This window comes from Chelonoidis abingdonii, chromosome 21 (assembly GCF_003597395.2).
Source record: "Chelonoidis abingdonii isolate Lonesome George chromosome 21, CheloAbing_2.0, whole genome shotgun sequence".
NCBI classification, from domain to species: Eukaryota; Metazoa; Chordata; order Testudines; family Testudinidae; genus Chelonoidis; species Chelonoidis abingdonii.
In genome coordinates, this window is record NC_133789.1 from 6,320,856 (window position 1) to 6,340,749 (window position 19,894).

The window sequence follows — 19,894 nt, forward strand, 5'->3', positions numbered from 1 at the left end:
AAATCCTGGAGGAGGGGCTCATACCAATTTGTCTCCCCAAATCCTGGGGGAGGGGCTCATACACCCAAATCCTGGAGGAGGGGCTCATACCAATTTGTCCCCCCAAATCCTGGGGGAGGGGCTCATACCAATTTGTACCCCCACCCAAATGTTGAGGGTCAACTTCCTACCAAAATCTTGGGTGTTGGAGTCTAATCTCCCGTCCTTTCAAACTTCTGACTGGGGGGAGGATAATCCGCTAGCATCCCCTCCAAAATCTGGGGGCTGACTCCCAGATTCCTGGGAGACCAATTCCACTGGCACCCTCGAAATAATCAGCAGAGGAGGTTGAGTCTCACTTGCCCCCTGCGGTTCTCTGATTCCTTCCTTCCCCTGACCTCAGCCCTGAAGGGTTCACTGTACCCCCACCTTCCCTCAAACTCTATGGGTCTGTCTACCCTGCAATGTAATACTCCTAAGGGAATTCTGCACCAAAATATTAAAAATTCTGCACACAATATTTTAAAATTCTGCAAGTTTTATTTGTCAATAATAAATGCAGTGGAGAAGCACAGGCTGCATGATGGTGGGAGGTTATCCTGCAGGCCCCCCCTGCCCCAGACACAGACTCAGCGGTGAGGCTGCACCTGACCTTGACACACCACAAGGGCCCTGTCTCTCTGTGCCAGGCACACCAGGTGTGGGGCAGGCAGGCAGGCTCAACCAAGGAGGATCCAAGTATGGAGGAGATCAGAGGGGGAGCTCCAGGTGTGGGGTGAGAGGATTCTGTGTGGGACAATCTGGGTGCAGGCAGCTATGTCAGTTGAGGATCACAGCTCTTACCAATATAGCGGTGTCAGCAAAACTACGTAGCATACACCTGGCCTCAGCTGAGTTACACGATGGATAAATTTAGTTAGCCCTGCCATAGTAAACTGAGCTTGGTAAAGTGTGTTCCTTTTATAAGCCCCCCCTCTAGTGGTGAGCCAATCAAACTAGACTCCTGAAACGTTTGGGGTGTGAATTCAGCAACGCTTGGGTTAAGTGCTTTGCTGGCTCAGGGCCTAGAACCATTGCAGGCAACAGTTTTTATTCTGCAATGGATTCTAATACAGGATTTATTTTGCAATGGACTTTTGGTCTCAGCACTGCCAAGCCCTATTGGGATAATAATATATATGAGTGTGCAAGAGGATCGAAGAGTGTGAACAGGCAAGGTTGTCTTGTAGTTAAGACATAAGTCTGAGCACAGGCAAGATCTGGGTTCTGTTTCAGACTCTGCCCTAGACCAGGGTAGGCAACCTATGGCACATGTGCCAAAGGCAGCACACGAGCTGATTTTCAGTAGCATTCACAGTGACCAGGTCCTGGCCACCGGTCCAGGGGGCTTTGCATTTTCATTTAATTTTAAATGAAGCTTCTTAAACATTTTAGAAAGCTTATTTACTTTACATACAACAATAGTTTAGTTCTATATTATAGACATAGAAAGAGACCTTCTAAAAACGTTAAAATGTATTACTGGCACGTGAAACCTTAAATTAAAATGAATAAATGAAGACTCGGCACACCACTTCTGAAAGGTTTCAGAGTAGCAGTCGTCGTAGTCTGTACCCGCAAAAAGAACAGGAGTACTTGTGGCACCGCAGGGTACATCCAGACTACCCGCCAGATTGGCGGTTAGCAATTGATCTAGACACACTATATTGATTCCCGAATGTGCTCCCGTCGACTCCGGAACTCAACCAGGGTGAGCGGCAGAAGTGGAGTCGATGAGGGAGCTGTGGCCGTCAATCTTGCGCCATGAGGACGGGAGGTAAGTCAATCTAAGATATGTCGACTTCAGCTACGCTATTCCCGTAGCTGAAGTTGAGTATCTTATATCGACCCCCCACCCTCAGTGTAGACCAGGTCTTAGAGACTAAGAAATTTATTTGAGCATAAGCTTTTGTGGGCTTACAGCCCACTTCATCGGATGCATAGATTGGAACATACAGCAAGAAGATATATATATACACAGAGAACATGAAACAATGGTGTTACTATACACACTATAAGGAGAGTGATCAGTTAAGGTGAGCTATTATCCTGCTGATAATAATTGATCACTCTCCTTATAGTGTGTATAGTAACATCCATTGTTTCATGTTCTCTGTGTGTATATATATATATCTTCCTACTGTATTTTCCACTACATGCATCCGATAAAGTGGGCTGTAGCCCATGAAAGCTTATGCTCAGATAAATTTGTTAGTCTCTAAGGTGCCAGAAGCACTCTTGTTCTTTTTTCACTTCTGAAAGGTTGCCAACCCCTGCTCTAGATCACTCTATGCCTGTAGCAGGCCATTTATGAACAGGTTTTTAGTAAAGGTCAGTGCCCACAGTCAGGGCTTGACTTGCAGAAGAGTTTAGCCTGCTGAGCACATCTGAAAATCAGAACCGTATTCAGGTGCCTAAATGAGAGCTGGGCCTTTCAAAACCTGGTGTTTAACCAGTCTTTGTCACAATTTGCTCGTCTGTAAAATGAGGATAAAATTAAGAAATGTTCCTAAAGTACTTAGAGATCCTAGGGCACAGTGTTGTGTTCTTTTACTATCTCCCTGTGAAAGGGCGTGCCTGCGCTGTGACATCCCCTTCTGGCCAAGTGTGCCTCTGCAGCACCTTTCTTGTCTCAGTTTCCCCACAAGTTAGGGTTTCCCCATTAGAATTACACCAGGATGATCCATGCTGATGATCAACCTGGGTTTCCTTACTGGGACAAAGTCACCTGCTCACTCCCACAGATAGGAGGATTCGCCTTGCTCTAAACCCCAATGTCCAGAGACAATAGTGGTCTCTCCTTCTCCCTTCAATTTCTCCAGTTCAACAACCCCACTCTTCCTTGAACCATCTTAAATCAATGCTTAGACATCCCATTGCCTCCTCACCAGGGGCTCTCTCATCAGGCTTTCCCTCTGGAGATAATCATCTTCTCTAAGCACAGTCTGCACCCTGACACCTTTCCACAGATGGTGTCTTTTCAGGGCTTTCTTTCTGGAGACGAGCTTCTTCTTTAGCACAGGACTCCAGGTGTCTCTTACTAGACTCACCTTCTTCCTTTTCTCCTCCTTGTTTTTGTGTCTCCTCCTTATATAAAGCCCAGAGGCCATCCCTTAGACCCAACTGGGCAGAAGGTAATCAATCACTGGTACCCTGGACCTCACTCACTCTTAAGGGGACCACTGGTAGGGTTGCCAGTGTTGCTTGGATGTATTCCTGGAGGTTTCATCACATGACATAATCTTTAATTCAGGATTAATCTTTACTTCCTGGAGACTCCAGGTCAATCCTGGAGGGTTGGCAATCCTCCCAGTCACCCTGTCATATTTCCATTCATTAAAAAAAAAAATCTCAGTCTCATTTCAGCTTCAGACTACCTTCTTTATTGTTTACAGTAGCAAAGAGTACAATATGCACAGAGGGGGAATATTGAGCTAAGTGGCTACAAAATCCTCCTTCATTCTTAACACGTCCGTTGTTAGAGTGCATAGGCAGCTTCTCCGGAGAGTTTTGGGGCTACTGAGTCCTGAGAAAAGAGATAATTGGGAGAAGGAACAATGTTATGTGTTGCTATATTCAAGCCAGGCTGGATCAGATCCAAAATCTGTCCACTACAGTGGCCAGCAGCAGATCTTCAGAGGAAGGTGCAAGAACCCCACAGTAGGCAGATATGTGATAATCTGTCCCCCAACCTCCAGGTCTCATCCTGGTCTCTAATAGAGATCGGCTTAAACCCTGATGCACAAGGCTTAATATCCCTTCTGAAAATTGTCATAATTAATTATGACATTGGTGCACATTCTTGATATCCATCTAAGTGTCCAATTCGTCTTTGAATCTTAAATTCCTGGCCTCAACACCTTCCTGGGACAGTGAGTTCCACCATTTAATCATACGTTGTGTGACAACATATTTCCTTCAATCAGTTTTTATTTCCCACCTTTTAATTTAATCAAATGCCCTCTTGTTCTTGTGTTATGAGACTGTGAGAACAAAAATTCCTGATCTTCCTTCTCTATACCAGTGGTTCTCAAAGCCAGTCTGCCGCTTGTCCAGGGAAAGCCCCTGGTGGGCCAGGCCAGTTTGTTTACTTGCTGTATCTGCAGGTTCAGACTATCGCAGCTCCCACTGGCTGCGGTTTGCCATTCCAGGCCAATGGGGGCTGCGGGAAGGGTGACCAGCACATCCCTCAGCCTGCGCCACTTTAAAAGACTGTGATTTTTGAAAAAGAGACAACTAAAGTGGAACATGACAAAGGCCTACAAAATCATGAATGGGATGGAGAAAGTGAATAGAGGAGTGTTATTTACTCCCTCACATAACACAAGAACTGGGCTCACCCAATGAAATTAGTGGGCAGCACATTTAAAGAAAACAAAAGGACATAATTCTTCACACAATACACAGTTAACCTGTGGAGCTTCTTGCCAGGGGATGTTGTGAAGGCCAAAAGTATAACTGGGTTCAAAAAAAAAGAATTAAATAAGTTCATAGAGGATAGGTCCCTCAATGGCTATTGGCTAAGGTGTTCAGGGATGCAACTCTATGCTCTGGGTGTCCTAGGCCTCTGACTGTCAGATGCTGAGATTGGACAACAGGGGATGGATCACTTGACAATTGCCCTGGTCTGTTCATTCCCTCTGAAACCTCTGGCATTAGCCACTGTGAGAAGACAGGATACTGGGCTTGATGGACCGTTGTTGTGATCCAGTCTGACTGTTCTCATGTATGTTATGTTATTATTAAGGTGGAATGAAGACATTATTCCTGAGCTGCGCCTAGGGTGACCAGACAAGAAGTGTGAAAAATCAGGACAGGGGGTGAGGGGCAATAGGAGCCTATATAAGAAAAAGACCCAAAAATTGGGACTGTCCCTATAAAATCGGGACATCTGGTCACCCTAGCTGTGCCTCCTGAGCTGTGCCAGCACAGCTAATGATCTGGCTTGAACATTGTCTGAAGAAATCTAATGTCTGACACCAAAGCAGCCCAGCACCTTTATGCACTATTTGTACAGTGGGAGGGAGGGGGGATGGGAACTGAAGCGAAGCATTAAAAAAACAGGACTAGGAAGAACAGCCACTCACGTCGGTCTACAGAGATCAGCAGACATCAGCCATGCCAATAGCTCCTGGCTCAGAACGTCTTTTGAGGGATCAGATTCTTTGGGAGCAGTAAGACTGCAACAAATGTAAATCAGAGGAACAGAGATAATCCAGTTTAATTTGATAATGATCCACGAAAACAAATCTCCCCCCAGGACCAGCAGCTTTGTGTTTTCCTTCTCTTACAAATATAGTCACTCACTTTAATGCTATTGGAAGATGTTTGATTGCCAGCTCTGGAGTCCTACACTGGACAGAGACAGGATGGGCCATTGGCAGAGCAAGCTGTCTTCACTCTGCCCCCTGCCAATATTCCTTCTCTGCTTCAGAGTCTTGTCTTCACTAGAAAATTTGCTCATGCAATTCAGGTTGCCCAGCAGAGAGGTTTGAAGGTGAGAATTTTTGCAAAGGTAGCAGTGCCAATGTCAAAGAGAACTTGCTTTGCCAGACTGCTGGACAGACCAGTCAGTGATTAGCTTATCAGAGGGTAACGCCGAGGGAATTTCACTCTGCAAATAAATTAGAGTTGGACCCAGATCAACCCCGTGGATCTGAATGGGAAAGTTAAGAGCCCAATTCAAATTTTGCAGCTCAGGATCTTGTCTAAATTCATCTGCTGTCTGGATCTAACTGCTCAAGAACTCCCCAGTGAGGGGCACGCATTTCCCACCTCTCTACATCTCGCAGTGCTCTGTATTATCCTTTACTAAATGTATCACTCCACACTCTTTCCCTCTGAAACCACAACATGGCTTTCCCTCCGTCTTCCCCCTGCGTTGAGGAACCTCCCAAATAAATCTCTGCCTCCTGATCCGGACCAAAAACTAGGTAATCCTGCATGGATCCAGTCTCGTCCCTCTAGATACCGTTTGGAGTCCTGGTTATTGCAGCAGGCAAGACAAACTCCCTTAGGTCATTTGCTTCTTAATAGAAACCCTCATGCTGCTGTCTGAGCATCCCAGCAAAACCATAAGCAGTGACAGGCAGTTTAAATTAGAGGGTGTTTTGGTCTTAATAACCAGGCTCTCTTGTGCAAAATAAAAGCTTCAGTGAGGAAGGCAGAATGAAGAGGACATCTCAATGTCTGGGGGGTCGTTCCTGCTGACTAACCAGGAAGGAAATGTGAGTGACTTAACCCCCTTTCCGACATGACAAATCCTTCAGACGGAGTCGTTAATGTGGCACTGATTGTCTGTCGGCTGAGCTCACTCTTCTTTGCAGTTCTGGGGTGCATGGTGACCAGTGTGTTTGTGGGTGAGGGGTATTCTACAAACTCTCTGACACCCTCACGCCTGTTCCTAAACTTCTGCCATGCATAAAAGTGAGGACCATGAATGGAATAAATTGACAGTTGCATTTGGAATTCACCAGGGATACCCTTTGTTTTCCAACAGAATTTGTTGTTGTGAGTCATGTTGCTACCAGCGTTCTGATTAAAGATCGGAAATGCCAAGTTTCAGCTATCTCTAATTCTTAGCAAAGCTTTGTAATCTGAAAGTGTTCCTTCAGATCACTTGGCCACCGGGGATCCCATCCTGCCATGGGGATACTATTCCACAAGCAAATAGCTCTCCAGTCACAGAACTAACTCACCTCTGTTTTCTTTTGTTTTTTAGAAGCCAGACAAAAAAGTCCTGAGCCCCTTGGGAGGCCAACTCCAAACCTTGACCACTGACAGCTGACAGCTGGGGTTCTGCTTCCCTCTTGGATGGATCGATGGCGTTACTGGAAAGGCTAAATTAAAAGAGGACTTTACCTTGGGATTCCACCAGAGTGTGCTAACATGCTTCCCTTGCGTGATTTCTGACCCCCTCTCCCTCCCCATGCCATCTATCAGCAGCACTGGAGGCCAAGGAGGAAGCCTCAGATAGCAGAGGGGAGACTTGCTGTGCTGTGTCTCCCCCCATGGAACAGAAGCATTTCCTGGAGTTCAAGCACCTGCATCATTGCTGCTGTCATGCAAGAAAAATATTCCGGGCTCTGCACTCTCCATACGCCTCAGTGTGGCCGTCGACAGCCTGAAATTTGGACAACGGCAACACTAAAGACTCACTCGCTTTTCTTCTCTCTTCTGGCCAACAGCCACTCCACAAAGTTCTTCTTGAGCATGTTATCCATGGTCCGGCTGTAATCGCTGGCCAGGATGGCCTCGGAGTAGCGTCGCTGTACGGCTCTGGCGCCGAGACTCTTCGGGTTTGCACTGAGAATGCAGGAGATGCACAGAGCGAGTCATGGCCGGGCAGAGAGAAAACGTTGCAAAGGCCCCCCTGCTTCTAGCTCAAGGCGAATGCCCTATATAAGGATGGTGGTTAGTGACATTTCACAACCAGCTGCAATATCTCTAATGCCATGACAGGGCCCCCAGGGCCTGCCCAACTTAATGAAGTACACCAGGGCCGGATCCTCCTTTCCCAGCTTTCCATTCCATCCCCTAGGATACAAGTAACTCCTGTTGATTTCAGTGTGAGTCACTTGTGTTCTATGGGGGAGCAAGTTTACAGTGGGGGGAGGAGTTATATCATATGTCCATTTGGTATAATTGCCTGTGGCTTCAACAGCTTCAAAACATGAGAGCCTTCCAAGCCTGTCACCCCTGAGGAATTAGCCAGCCTCGTTTATTTCTAGCTCATTTGCATGAGAAGTTTGCAGCTGGGGACTCAGGAGTTCTTGGCTCCCACCCCTGTGCTCAGGGCCTTTGGCTGACAAATCTCCCTCATACCTGATCATCTCTAAAAGCAACTCTTCCTCTCCCCTCACTTCTCAATGCTCTGAGATACACCACATGAGATCCAGCTAAGGATCTGACCCAGTACTCAGTGAAATCACTGGGAGGTCTAAAGTGAACAGAAAATGTTCATGGCTTACCTGAAGTCATTCTCCTCTGTCAGAACCAGGCTCAGAGACACCGTGAGCAGAGCAAGAACTTTCAAGGACCTCATTTTCCTGGCTTGTTTCTCTGAAGGAAGACGGAAAGCACTGGCAATACAGATGACCAACAAGGCCAGACGACCAAGTGATCTGCTAACAGGAAAGCAAGCTGAGGGAGACGTGTGTAATTTGCGTGTGTGACTGTAATGCATGAATCGACACCTCTGCTTAGAACAGCCTCTTCTCTCCTGAACACAAAGCGACTTCCACACACACCATTCCCTGCCACTTTACGTTTTTATATCAGAATCATCAATACATGGACACTGTAAATTCCCTGAGGCAAGGGCCTGGTCTACTCTTAACATTTAGATTGACCTAGCTACATTTCTCAGGTGTGAAATAGTCACACCTGTGAGCAACACAGCCATGCTGACCTAACCTCCCAGCGTAGACACGGCTAGGACACCAGGACAACCCATCCATAGACCTAACTACCGCCCCTTGGGCAGGGCCGCCCGGGGGGGGCAAGTGGGGCACTTTGCCCCAGGCCCCCATGAGAGTCTTTCGGGGCCCCTGGAGCGGGGTCCTTCACTTGCTCCAGTGGCCCTGGAAAACTCTCCCAGGGCCTGGGCCCTCGGAGCTGCTTCTGCTCCAGGTCTTCTGTGGCAATTCAGCAGCAGCGGGGGGGTCCTTCCACTCCGGGACCTGCTGCCAAAGTGCCCCGAAGACCCACGGCGGGGCGTCCTTCCGCCCTGGGACCCACCGCCGAAGTGCCGGGTCCCCTGCCCTCGGGGAGGTGGAGTTCCTACAACAACAGGAAAACCTGTCCATTGTTGTAGTCTGCAACTACGGTACAGGCATAACGGCATAGCCAAGGTGCCGGAGCTATGCTGCCCCCTATGTAGTCCCCATAGCATAGACAAACCCAAAGACCCTATCTTCCTCCACATTTGTGAAAGGGCTGCATATTCTACACTGCTTCAGGGGCTGCGTCAAAGCCCAGTGAAATCGGTGGGAGTCTTTCCATTGACTTCAATAGCTTCAGATTAGGACCTTACATAATAAATGGTAATAATATGGCAGCTTGATAGGAAGATTATTCTATGTAACATTTCTGCAGGATTTATGAGCCCAATCTAATTTCTATTTAGATGAATGGGCCTTTTTCCAGTCAGTTGGATAGGATTTTGAATTAAGATATAAGCCAAAATTCATTGAAGTTAATGGAGAGGCTCCTGTTCATTTGAAAACACTTTGGATCAGTCCCCAAGAAGTTATGGTCTTTGAGCTGTCACTGGTCCATGTGGTGTTTTTTCCAGACTTAAGTTCAAAACTCACTGGGCATTTGACTGCTTTGAATTAAGATCTCAGCTCTGCAAATGCTTTTCATAGAATATCAGGGTCGGAAGGGACCTCAGGAGGTCATCTAGTCCAATCCCCTGCTCAAAGCAAGACCTATCTCCAACTAAATTCCCAAGTCCCTAAATGGCACCCCTCAAGGATTGAACTCCCAACCCTGGGTTTAGCAGGCCAATGCTCAAACCACTGAGCTATCCCTCCCCCCTCAAAAATAGTGGCCTGTCTTTTCATTGTATTTATAGCAGAAAACATGCATTTTGTTGTTCGGCATCTCACTCTTTTTTACAGATCTTTTGGAAAATATGCTGCAGTGCTGAGTTTTAATATTATTAACACCAATAAAAAAAAGACCATAAAAAATCAGCATTTAGGTGTCCAGTACTGCAAATACACCTCTACCCCGATATAACACGAATTCAGATATAACACGGTAAAGCAGTGCTCCTGGGGGGCAGGCTGCGCACTCTGGAGGATCAAAGCAAGTTCAATATAACGCGGTTTCACCTATAACGCGGTAAGATTTTGGGGCTCCTGAGGACAGTGTTATAGCGGGGTAGAGGTGTACTTTTATATGAGAGTAACTTTAGTCACATCAATAAAGTTACTTATATTCTTAAATATTTCCACGATCAGTCCCTTAATTATGATTTACAGAATTTGTGAAAATTTTAGATGCCGTTTAATGAATGACACATTTTTCACTTCTGGAAAAACAGGACATTTTAAAACTATTTGTGCATGCCTTTTATTAAGTGAAAACTAATCAGATGGACAGAGGTTAAATCAAAGGTATAGTGGTTAAATCAAATGGATCAAGGTCAAATGAATGAAGAATCCAATCTTTCATGTTTAAATCAAATGTATAGTGAAACAACCACCTTAAAATGCTTATATCTAAAACAACAGAAGACAAATGTTTGCAGAATGTGCTCGTGAATTACAAAAAGTAGCTACATGAAATGCAAAGTTGAACAGTATTTGACTAATTTTGAATTTTAAAAGACATAAAGCTTAAATAACTGGTGGTGTTCTTTTTTTCAAATGCTTTTTGTTACATATATGAAAATAGTTAATCTGTGGAAGAACACTGTTTTACTTAAAAGGTAATTTTTGGTCAAGCTGGGATAGAGGTAGAAATGTACCAGGTATAAAAGAAAAGGAAAACATGCAGTAAAACATTCCCAGATTATGTTACATTTACCAGAGCAAGGGGGAAAAAGTTTAAACTGTTGAGAGACTTTATGAAAATCAGAGCTGAGTTAGCACAGTAATGTGATGATGTTTTTAATGATATTGCAGGATTGGGGTTCTGGTATGAAATTCTGAATCCAAATCGCTCCCACGCTATCAGCCACTGCGTACGGCATAAAAAAGGCTCTGCTGTCCCCCTCCATCATGCTGTTTGCCAGCATCACTACCTTGTGTCACTGTAACTTAACTTGTTTATGAGCATAGGCAGTTGGCCTGTCCCTCCACTCCCAACCTGAAGGGCAAGTGATCTGCTTTTTGTCTGGCCTCTACCCTTTGACCTGTCCAGCTTGGGTGGCCCTGCCAGGAGTTAAAACTCCCACCAACATACCTCCCGGGGTCACCGGAACACACAAGTCTTCCCACTATGGCAAGATGCTAGAGGAAGGATCTTTGCCTCCCCCACCCCTATCAGCCACTATATGCTATCCTGATGGTATATGGGGAGAATTCCCCCAGAACAAGCATTGTATTGCAAGCAAGTATGTGGACCAAGGGGATCCAGTGGATATCATGCACTTAGATCTTCAGAAAGCCTTTGACAAGGTCCCTCACCAAAGGCTCTTACACAAAGTAAGCTGCCATGGGATAAGAAGGAAGGTTCTTTCATGGATTGGTAACTGGTTAAATGATAGGAAACAAAGGGTAGGAATAAATGGTCCATTTTCAGAATGGAGAGAGGTAAACAGTGGTGTCCCCCAGGAATCTGTTCTGGGACCAGTCCTATTCGACATATTCATAAATTATCTGGCAAAGGCAGTAAACAGCGAGATGGCAAAATTTGCAGATGATTCAAAATTACTAAAGATAGTTAAGACCCAGGGAGACTGCGAAGAGCTACAAAAGGACCTCTCAAAACTGGGTGACTGGGCAACAAAATGGCAGATTAAATTTAATGTTGTAAATGCAGAGTAATGCACATTGGAAAGCATAATCCCAACTATACATATAAAATGATGGGGTCTTAATTAGCTGTTACCACTCAAGAAAGAGATCTTAGAGTCACTGTGGATCGTTCTCTGAAAACACCTACTCAATGTGCAGTGGCAGTCAAAAAAGGGAACAGAATGCTGGGAATAATTAAGAAAGGGATAGAAAATAGGACAGAAAAATCTCTTATTGCCTCTGTATAAATCCATGGTATGCCCACATCTTGAATATTGCGTGCAGATCTGGTTGTTTCTTCTCAGAAAAAGATGTACTGGAATTGGAAAAGGTTCAGAAAAGGGCAACAAAAATGATTAGGCGTATGGAATGGCTTCTGTATGAGGAGAGATTAATAAGACTAGGACTTTTTGGCTTGGAAAAAAGAGATGGCTAAGAGGAGATAAGATTCAGGTCTATAAAATCATGACTGGTTTAGAGAAAGTAGATAAGGAAGTGTTGTTTACTCCATCTCATAACACAAGAACTAGGGGTCACCAAATGAAATGAATAGGCAGCAGGTTTAAAACAAACGAAAGGAAGTTCTTCTTCACACAGCGCACAGTCAATCTGCGGAATCCCTTGCCAGGAGATTTTTAACCACTAGTGAGCTACGGTTCTAAGGGAGGATATGAAAGAGGTCTATAAAATCATGAATAGCGTGGAAAAAGTGAATAGAGAAGTGTTAGTTACCCTTTCCCACAGTACAGAAACCTGGGGTCACCCAATGAAATTAATAGGCAGCAGGTTTAATATGAACAAGAGGAAATACGTTTTAACACAACACACAATTAACCTTAGGAACTCATTGCCATGGGATGTTGGGATGGCTAAAGGTATATTTGGTTAAAAAAGGAACTAGGTAAGTGCATGGAGGATAGATCCATCAATGGCGATTAGCTAAAATGATCAGGGATGCAACACCATACTTAAGGCGATCCTTAACCTCTCATTGCCAGAAGCTGGGAGAGGAAGACAGGGGTGGATCACTCCAAAATTGTCATGTTCTGCATACTCTTTCTGAAGCTCTATTACTGGCCACTGTCAGAGACAGGATAGTAGTTTAGATGGACCATTGATCTGACCAGTAAGGCAGCTCTCACATTCCTACTTTTTACACCTCCTTCTGCCTGAGAATGTCAAAGCTCTTTGCTGCCATCACACTATTATTTTAGAGAAGAGATTACAAAAATAAAGAGATTGGATTTTAGCTTCTTACCTTCCTGGTCCTCCGATGTAGCAATTAGGACTCCAGCAGATTCAGGGCTCAACTTAGGACCTTCAGCCCTTTATATATACCAGGTGTGATGAACCAATTCTATTTCCATGAAATAAACAGGAAACCAGCCAGCTAATTAAAACAAATCAAAGCCACTTAGATCAGCTACATTAGGTCCATTGACCTACAGAGCAGGAAAATACCCTTTTAAAATATGTTTACATTAACGCCAATTAAGCATGGCTGTATGACAAAAGTAAGAACTAGCGCACGTTATGGGCGTAATAGACATGGCATAAACCATGTTGGCCCAGAACTGAACTCCACATGGTCCCTCCTTTCAGATCCAGTTTCGTAGGGCCTGATAAAGTGGGGCAATGTTACTTAATTCCCCTCACTTCCTCTGCCAAATGCAAATGGCAGCTGTTAATCAGTACAGAGACTGATTCTCTTTTCATTTACATTGGTATAAAGCAGGAGTCACTGCACTAAAGCCAATGGCTCCAATTCTGTCTCCCCCACTATGGCCCCATTATGTTTCTCTGATAGAATCCCTGGGGATTCACCTGGCATGGGAGGGTTCCTGCTTCAGCCTAGAGGTGTTGTAGGCTGCTTTACTCTGCCTTCCTGTGCAGCCCTGGATACTGGGGTGTGCCCACGGGTGAGAGGGATTGGATCAGGAGAGGACAGAGGCATGGTAGTAGAGCTCTGAACCAGGCCCACCAGAGGAGGGGGCAAGTGGGGCAATTTACCCCAGGCCCCGAGCCCCACAGGGGCCCCCATGAGAATATAGTATTCTATAGTATTGCAACTTTTTTTTTTGGAAGGGGCCCCCAAAACTGCTTTGCCCCAGGCTCCCTGCATCCTCTGGGCAGCCCTGCTCTGGACTGCAGTTATTCTGCAGAGCAGCTCGTAGGCAATCATACATGACCTACATAACTTAGAGCAGCCCCTGGGGACACTGAGTTGGGCAGGCTCTTAACTATGCTAGAATTCAGGGAGCACAAAGTGGGGGACGTAAAGCCACCTTTTACCTCTCTCTCCAGTGCTGCATCAGCTGTGAGGTGCAGCACAGAATCTGACCCAGTGGAGTTATACCAGTATAATAGGGGTGTATGTGAAAAGAACACAGGACGTGGGGTGCTGGAGCAATTTGTATAGTAGGGGTGCTGAGAGCCATTGAAGCAAACTCTAAACCCTATATATGATGGAACCCACTTCAAACCAGGGAGTGGGCAGCCCCCCAGCATGCCTAGTTTCAGCACCTATGCTGGAAGGACCTCTTGGACCAGCACGTTCAATCTCCTGTTATCACCGGCAACTTCATCATATAATTCCATTCGTAAATTTATCAAATAAGAACCAGTGTGTTTCATAGAATCATAGAAATGTAGGGCTGGAAGGGAGCTTGAGAAGTCATCCAATGCAGCCCTCTGCACTGAGGCAGGACCAAGTAAACCTAGACAAGCCCTGAGATGGGTTTGTCCAACCTGTTCTTAAAAACCTCTTGTGAATTCGACAACCTCCCTTGGAACCCTGTTCCAGAGCTTGACTACTCGTATCATTAGAAAGTTTTCCCTAACATCTAACCTAAATCTCCCTTGCTGCAGGTTAAGCCCATTACTTCTTATCCTACCTTCAGAGGATATGGAGAACAATTGATCATATCTGAAAACTGGTCATATTTGAAAACTGTTACCTGGTCGTCACCCCACAGTCTTTTATTCTCAAGACTAAACAAGTCCAGGTTTTTTAACCTTTCCTCCTAAATCAGGTTTTCTAAACCTTTGATCATTTTTGTTGCTCTCCTCCAGACTCTCTTCAGTTTGTCCATATCTTTCCTAAAGTGTGGCATCCACAACTGGACACAGTACTACAGCTGAGGCCTCACCAGTGCAGAGTAGAGCACAACAATTACCTCCTGAGTCTTACATATGATGCTTCTGTTACTACACAATTGCATCATGTTGTTGACTCATATGTAGTTTCTGATCCACTATAACCCCCAAAAAGAACAAGAGAACTTGTGGCACCTTAGAGACTAACAAATTTATTTGAGCATAAGCTTTCGTGGGCTACAGCCCACTTCATCGGATGCATGCTGTAGTCCACGAAAGCTTATGCTCAAATAAATTTGTTAGTCTCTAAGGTGCCACAAGTACTTCCGTTCTTTTTGCGGATACAGACTAACACGGCTGCTACTCTATAACCCCCCAGTTCGTTTTCAGCAGTACGATCACCTAGCCAGTTATTCCTCCTTGTGTAGGTGTGCATATGATTTTTCCTTCCAAAGTGAAGTACTTTGCACAAGTATCAGAGGGGTAGCCGTGTTAGTCTGGATCTGTAAAAGCAGCAAAGAGTCCTGTGGCACCTTATAGACTAACAGACATATTGGAGCATGAGCTTTCGTGGGTGAATACAACAAAGTGGATATTCACCCACGAAAGCTCATGCTCCAATACGTCTGTTAGTCTATAAGGTGCCACAGGACTCTTTGCTACTTTGCACAAATCGTTACTGAATGTCATTTAATTGATTTTGGACCAATTCTCCAATTTGTCAAGGTAATTTTTAATTCTAGTCCTGTCTTCCAAAGTGCTCAGAAACCCTCCCAGCTTGGTATCATCTGCAAAATTTATAAGTATACTCTCCTTTCCTTTTTCCAAATCATTGACGAAAATATTTAACAGTACTGGACCCAAGACTGGCTCCTACAGGACCCCACTAGATAATCCCTCTCAGTTTGCTGTCAAACCATTGATAATTATTCTGAGCACAGTCTTTCAGTCAGTTGTGCATCCACTTTATAGCAATTTAATCTAGACTATGTTTCCCTAGTTATAGTCTGATGTTGCTGACTATTGTGACTTGTCGAGTTATCTACTGCTGTGTTCTACATGTCTATCTGGCACATGTACCAGTAATGGTGCTGCCAGGTTTGCAGCTGGTACTCCAGGTTCTCCCTATTACTGGGGTCAGATTGGGGGGAAGGGGAAAGGTGGAGGCCCTTTTCCATGCTCTGCCCACAAAATAATATGACCATGGTCTTGGGCCTGGCCTCTTCTTGACTGAGGGGGAAAAAGGAGGGAGGAGGAGTTGGTATCTCTGAAACTCCACCCACTTGTGGCATCAAAAAGAGGCATGCCTCAGAGCAAATTGTGCATGTCTATGACTCTCCCTCACCTTTCTTAGGGCTTGGGTGTAGACAGCCACAAATCTTAAGGCCGCAAGCCCTGAGAGGTGTGAATGACCTCATTCATCTCAGTGAGATGTTAACTCCCATGCCCACTGATGATAATGTAAATGTCAGCATTGTCAAATATTTCATTCCATAGGCCTGGTCTATACATTTTACTGATATATTTATACCAGTACAACCTCTAGCATGGACATGGTTAAACTGTACAGGAAGGGGAATAAGCTATACTGGTATCAGGCACTTTCACGTTGGTATAACTGCATCCACACTGGGAGCTGCATTGGTATAACTATATTGGTAAAAAATCACCCTGACCAATCAAAAAAGTTATTCTGGGACAAGAATGTGTGTTGACCAGACCTACAAAATGAAATAGTTAACAGTGTTGATATTTAAATGATCTTTACTGGGCATCTGCATTAACATCTACACTGGAGCCTGAGGTGTAACTTCCGGCTAGCGAGCTAAAAATAGCAGCCATGGCTGCAAGGGCAGTGACGGGGCTAGCTGCCCTGAGAACATACCTTGGGTTTAATAGGATGGCCAACCTGTCCCACTGCTTGTGCCATAGTGGTTACGCTGCTATTTTTAGCATGTTAGCTCTATCACAGCTAGTGCGGGTATGTCTGCCTAACCTGGAACTTACACGTTTCAGCTCCAGTGCAGACAAATTCTGAGATGAATGGGGTGTTTCACACCTCTTGGAGTTGTTGTTCCAGGCTCTCTGCACACTTAGCAACACATCCATTACATTTGGGTCAAGTTTTCTGGTTTTCTTAGCAACCATCACAGCTAGAGATTCAGGCCAGGTCTATGCTCAAAAGTTAAGTCAACCCAGCTACGTCACTCAGGGGTGTGAAAAATCCACACCTCCTGAGCAAGGTAGTTAAGCTGACGTAACCCCAAGGTAGACAGTGCTAGTTCAAGAGAAAAATCCTTCTTTCAACCTAGCTAGCACCTCTCAGGGTGGTGGAATTAAATACATTGACGGGAGAACCCCTTCTGTCACTGTAGTGAGTGTCTACACTGAAGTGCTACAGTGGAGCAGCTGCAGCTGTGCTGCTGTAGCGTTTCAAGTGTAGACAAGCTTTCAGATCTTGTCTACACTAGAAAGGATTTGCTGGTAATGCTGTGCCAGCTACCCTCTCCCTGCACCATAGAGATACAGTTTATATCAGCAACAGAATGCTTTTGTCCATACAGTTTATACCAGTTCCATGAATGAAATAAGCTATCCTGACAGAAGGACGTGGTGTCTGCATCTACACTAGGACTTTTGCTAGTATAAAAATGTCTTTAAAAATAAAATAAAAAAAATCACACCCCGGAAAGCAAAATCACTGTCCTAGCAAAAGTTTCAAGTGAAGGCCTTCATTTTCCTTTTAAATGAAACAGATTCTGGAATACAAGCCAGTAGCTTCAGAGAGGTGCTGAATATATAGCATATAGGTGTGTGCCAGCTATTTCAAAGCACCTTAACTAGGTGGGTACAGATGGACGGATCTGAAATGGAGAGATCATAACATGGTAACGACTGAAGCCATTTTGTTAACCACATGGCAGCAGGGTAAGAAACACAACCTCATTTTGCACTGCCCTTTTTCATATGCCTTATTAAAGCTTGTAACCACTACATCCCACTACACCCTTGTTACAGCATGCCTGGCAATTTCATAGTGTACCATACGGAGCCTTGCAGTTGCCTTTTGGGCTAGTGAAGCATTGGAAGTGGTTGAGACTAAGAAAAAACAGTGCTCTCCACCATGAGACAGGAACCTTGGGTTCTCTTCCTGGGTCTGCCACCAACTTGATGTTTGAGCCCTGCCTCAGTTTCCCCATCTGCCTATCTCAGAAAAGTGCTGAGATTTTATTCTTTAGTGTTTGAGATCCTTAGGTAGAATGTATGAGAGGAGGGGAAAATTATTAATTAACCAAATAGTAACAGCTTTTAATCTGGCCTGGATTTGAACCAATGACTTAGAGCTTAAGAACCTCATATGGTCCATTATGCCTCCAGCTGCTACTTTAATGTCCTTGCAATAATAATGCAATATAAGAGTGCTAAATAACTACAAATAACCAATTTGCGCTCTGAGTGTGATTGCTAATCAATAAGCTGGAATAGTATACCCCAATGTCTTTATTATATGTATTCTGAGTACTGAACTCCCAGTCAACTCTGATATCTTGTTTCTCCAAAGTGCAACACATTTGTTTTCCCGTCATTAAGTTCCTCTGTAGGATATGGAGTTAATAGGGTGAAATAAAAATCCAGCAACATTAAATACTGACCGGCTGTTCTGAGTGAGGGTGATTTCACTGCATTCACCTGGGAGCCAGTTTGAACTGCTGCTTTGCTCTGAAATTAAAAAATGGAACCTGCGTTGCCTGCATTTAATTTTGTTTCCTAACTATCCACGTTTAATAACACTAATGGGTGATCTTTGTGTACTAATTCAGGCCCCAGTTCAGGACAGCAACGAAAGCACATATTTACCATTAACTAATCTGTGGTACAAGATTGCCTGTCAGTCTCAATATTCAGTATGCTCTAACAATAACCACGGTCTGCACTGCTGTAGCACCTTTCGGCTGAGGATTTCAAAGCATCTGAAATAATTAATTAGCCAAACTCTGCAAAGCAGATACATACGAAAGGAAGTACTGGAGTGGGACTCGGGGGGGACATTGGCTGAATTCCCTGCTTTGCCACAGACTCATTGTAATTCTGGGCAGTGGGCAAGTCACCCATCTTCACTGCATGGTTAACCCAGACTCTTATCTGGGTTTTAGTCCAACCCCCTCTCCCCTCCACAAAGAAAACCCTCCGAGCTGGATTTGGATGTGCTTTAAGCCTAGCTTACCTGCCCAGGGTATTAGTTACAACCCAGGCTCTGCTTTCACTTGGGCTGGAACCCGTCCTCTTTGCAGATAGGACACTGGCTAAATCACCTGCTGATAGTCCTCTCGAAGGACAAATAAAGTTCCCCTACAAATGACACAATAGCCTGGGAAAGAATCCTAGAGTGTCTCTGCGCACAGGTTCTGGGACACACAGGGGTGAGTGCAGAACCAATGAGGACACAGTGACGCAGGTAAGGCTTTGCAGTGGGCATGCTCAGATCTGGGCTTGGCTAACCCAGGTATAAGGCAAATGCCTGGGTTCACTGGGCCACTTTTTTAGAAGAGCTCACCAAATGAGCCCCAGCAGGCTTGGGAGGCCTCCCACCACCTGAGTGGCCAAATGGCCTGTATTTTTGCCCAGCTGGTCCCACTTAAAAATTGTGTCTGGCCAGGCAAAAATACCGACCATTTTACCCCAGGAAGAGGTATGTCTTACATGGCTTGTGCTTATAAGCATGATATCTTATCTTGTGATCCAGCCAGTCTGACTTCTGGATAACAGCCTGATTACAACCCAGAAAATCATTTATGGGGAGGGATCGCTCAGTGGTTTGAGCATCAGCCTGCTAAACCCAGGGTTGTGAGTTCAATCCTTAGGGATTTGGGGCAAAATCAGTACTTAGTCCTGCTAGTGAAGGCAGGGGGGCTGGACTCAGTGACCTTTCAGTTCTATGAGATAGGTATATCTCCATATATGTTAGGCTGCCTGTTCTAAAGTATCTGAGCAGCAACTTCCAACCTCAAATAAAACTCCTGTACAGATGGGGCCAGCAACTCATTACCTTTGCCTGTCTACTGGCAAAATTTTCCTTGGCTTTGGCCTTTCCTGCACCTGGACGCTGCCATCTTTCTCTTTCACTGTAACATGGGATGTTGGGCCAGAGCTGGTGAAACAGCAGGTGAGTTAGGACATTATCCTAGGGCAATTTAATACAGCCAGCTGTCTTCAGCTGGGGTTTACACCTCTGACAGATAATGCACTGAAATACTTGGTTGTATTGCTGGGAATCTGCAGGCTTCACAACCCTTCCAAGCAATAACCCCAGC

General features: G+C 45.0%; 1 protein-coding gene across 1 annotated transcript in view; it reads right to left on the reverse strand.

Moving 5' to 3' along the window:
* Positions 1-5,101: 5,101 nt before the first annotated feature.
* Positions 5,102-19,894, reverse strand: part of LOC116831453 (beta-1,4 N-acetylgalactosaminyltransferase 2-like) — a 123,597-nt gene continuing 108,804 nt past the window's right edge. The window contains 4 exon segments of the mRNA XM_032791465.2: positions 5,102-5,198; positions 6,717-6,848; positions 7,177-7,323; positions 7,989-8,077. Coding sequence (XP_032647356.1) covers positions 5,102-5,198; positions 6,717-6,848; positions 7,177-7,323; positions 7,989-8,077 — 465 coding nt within the window.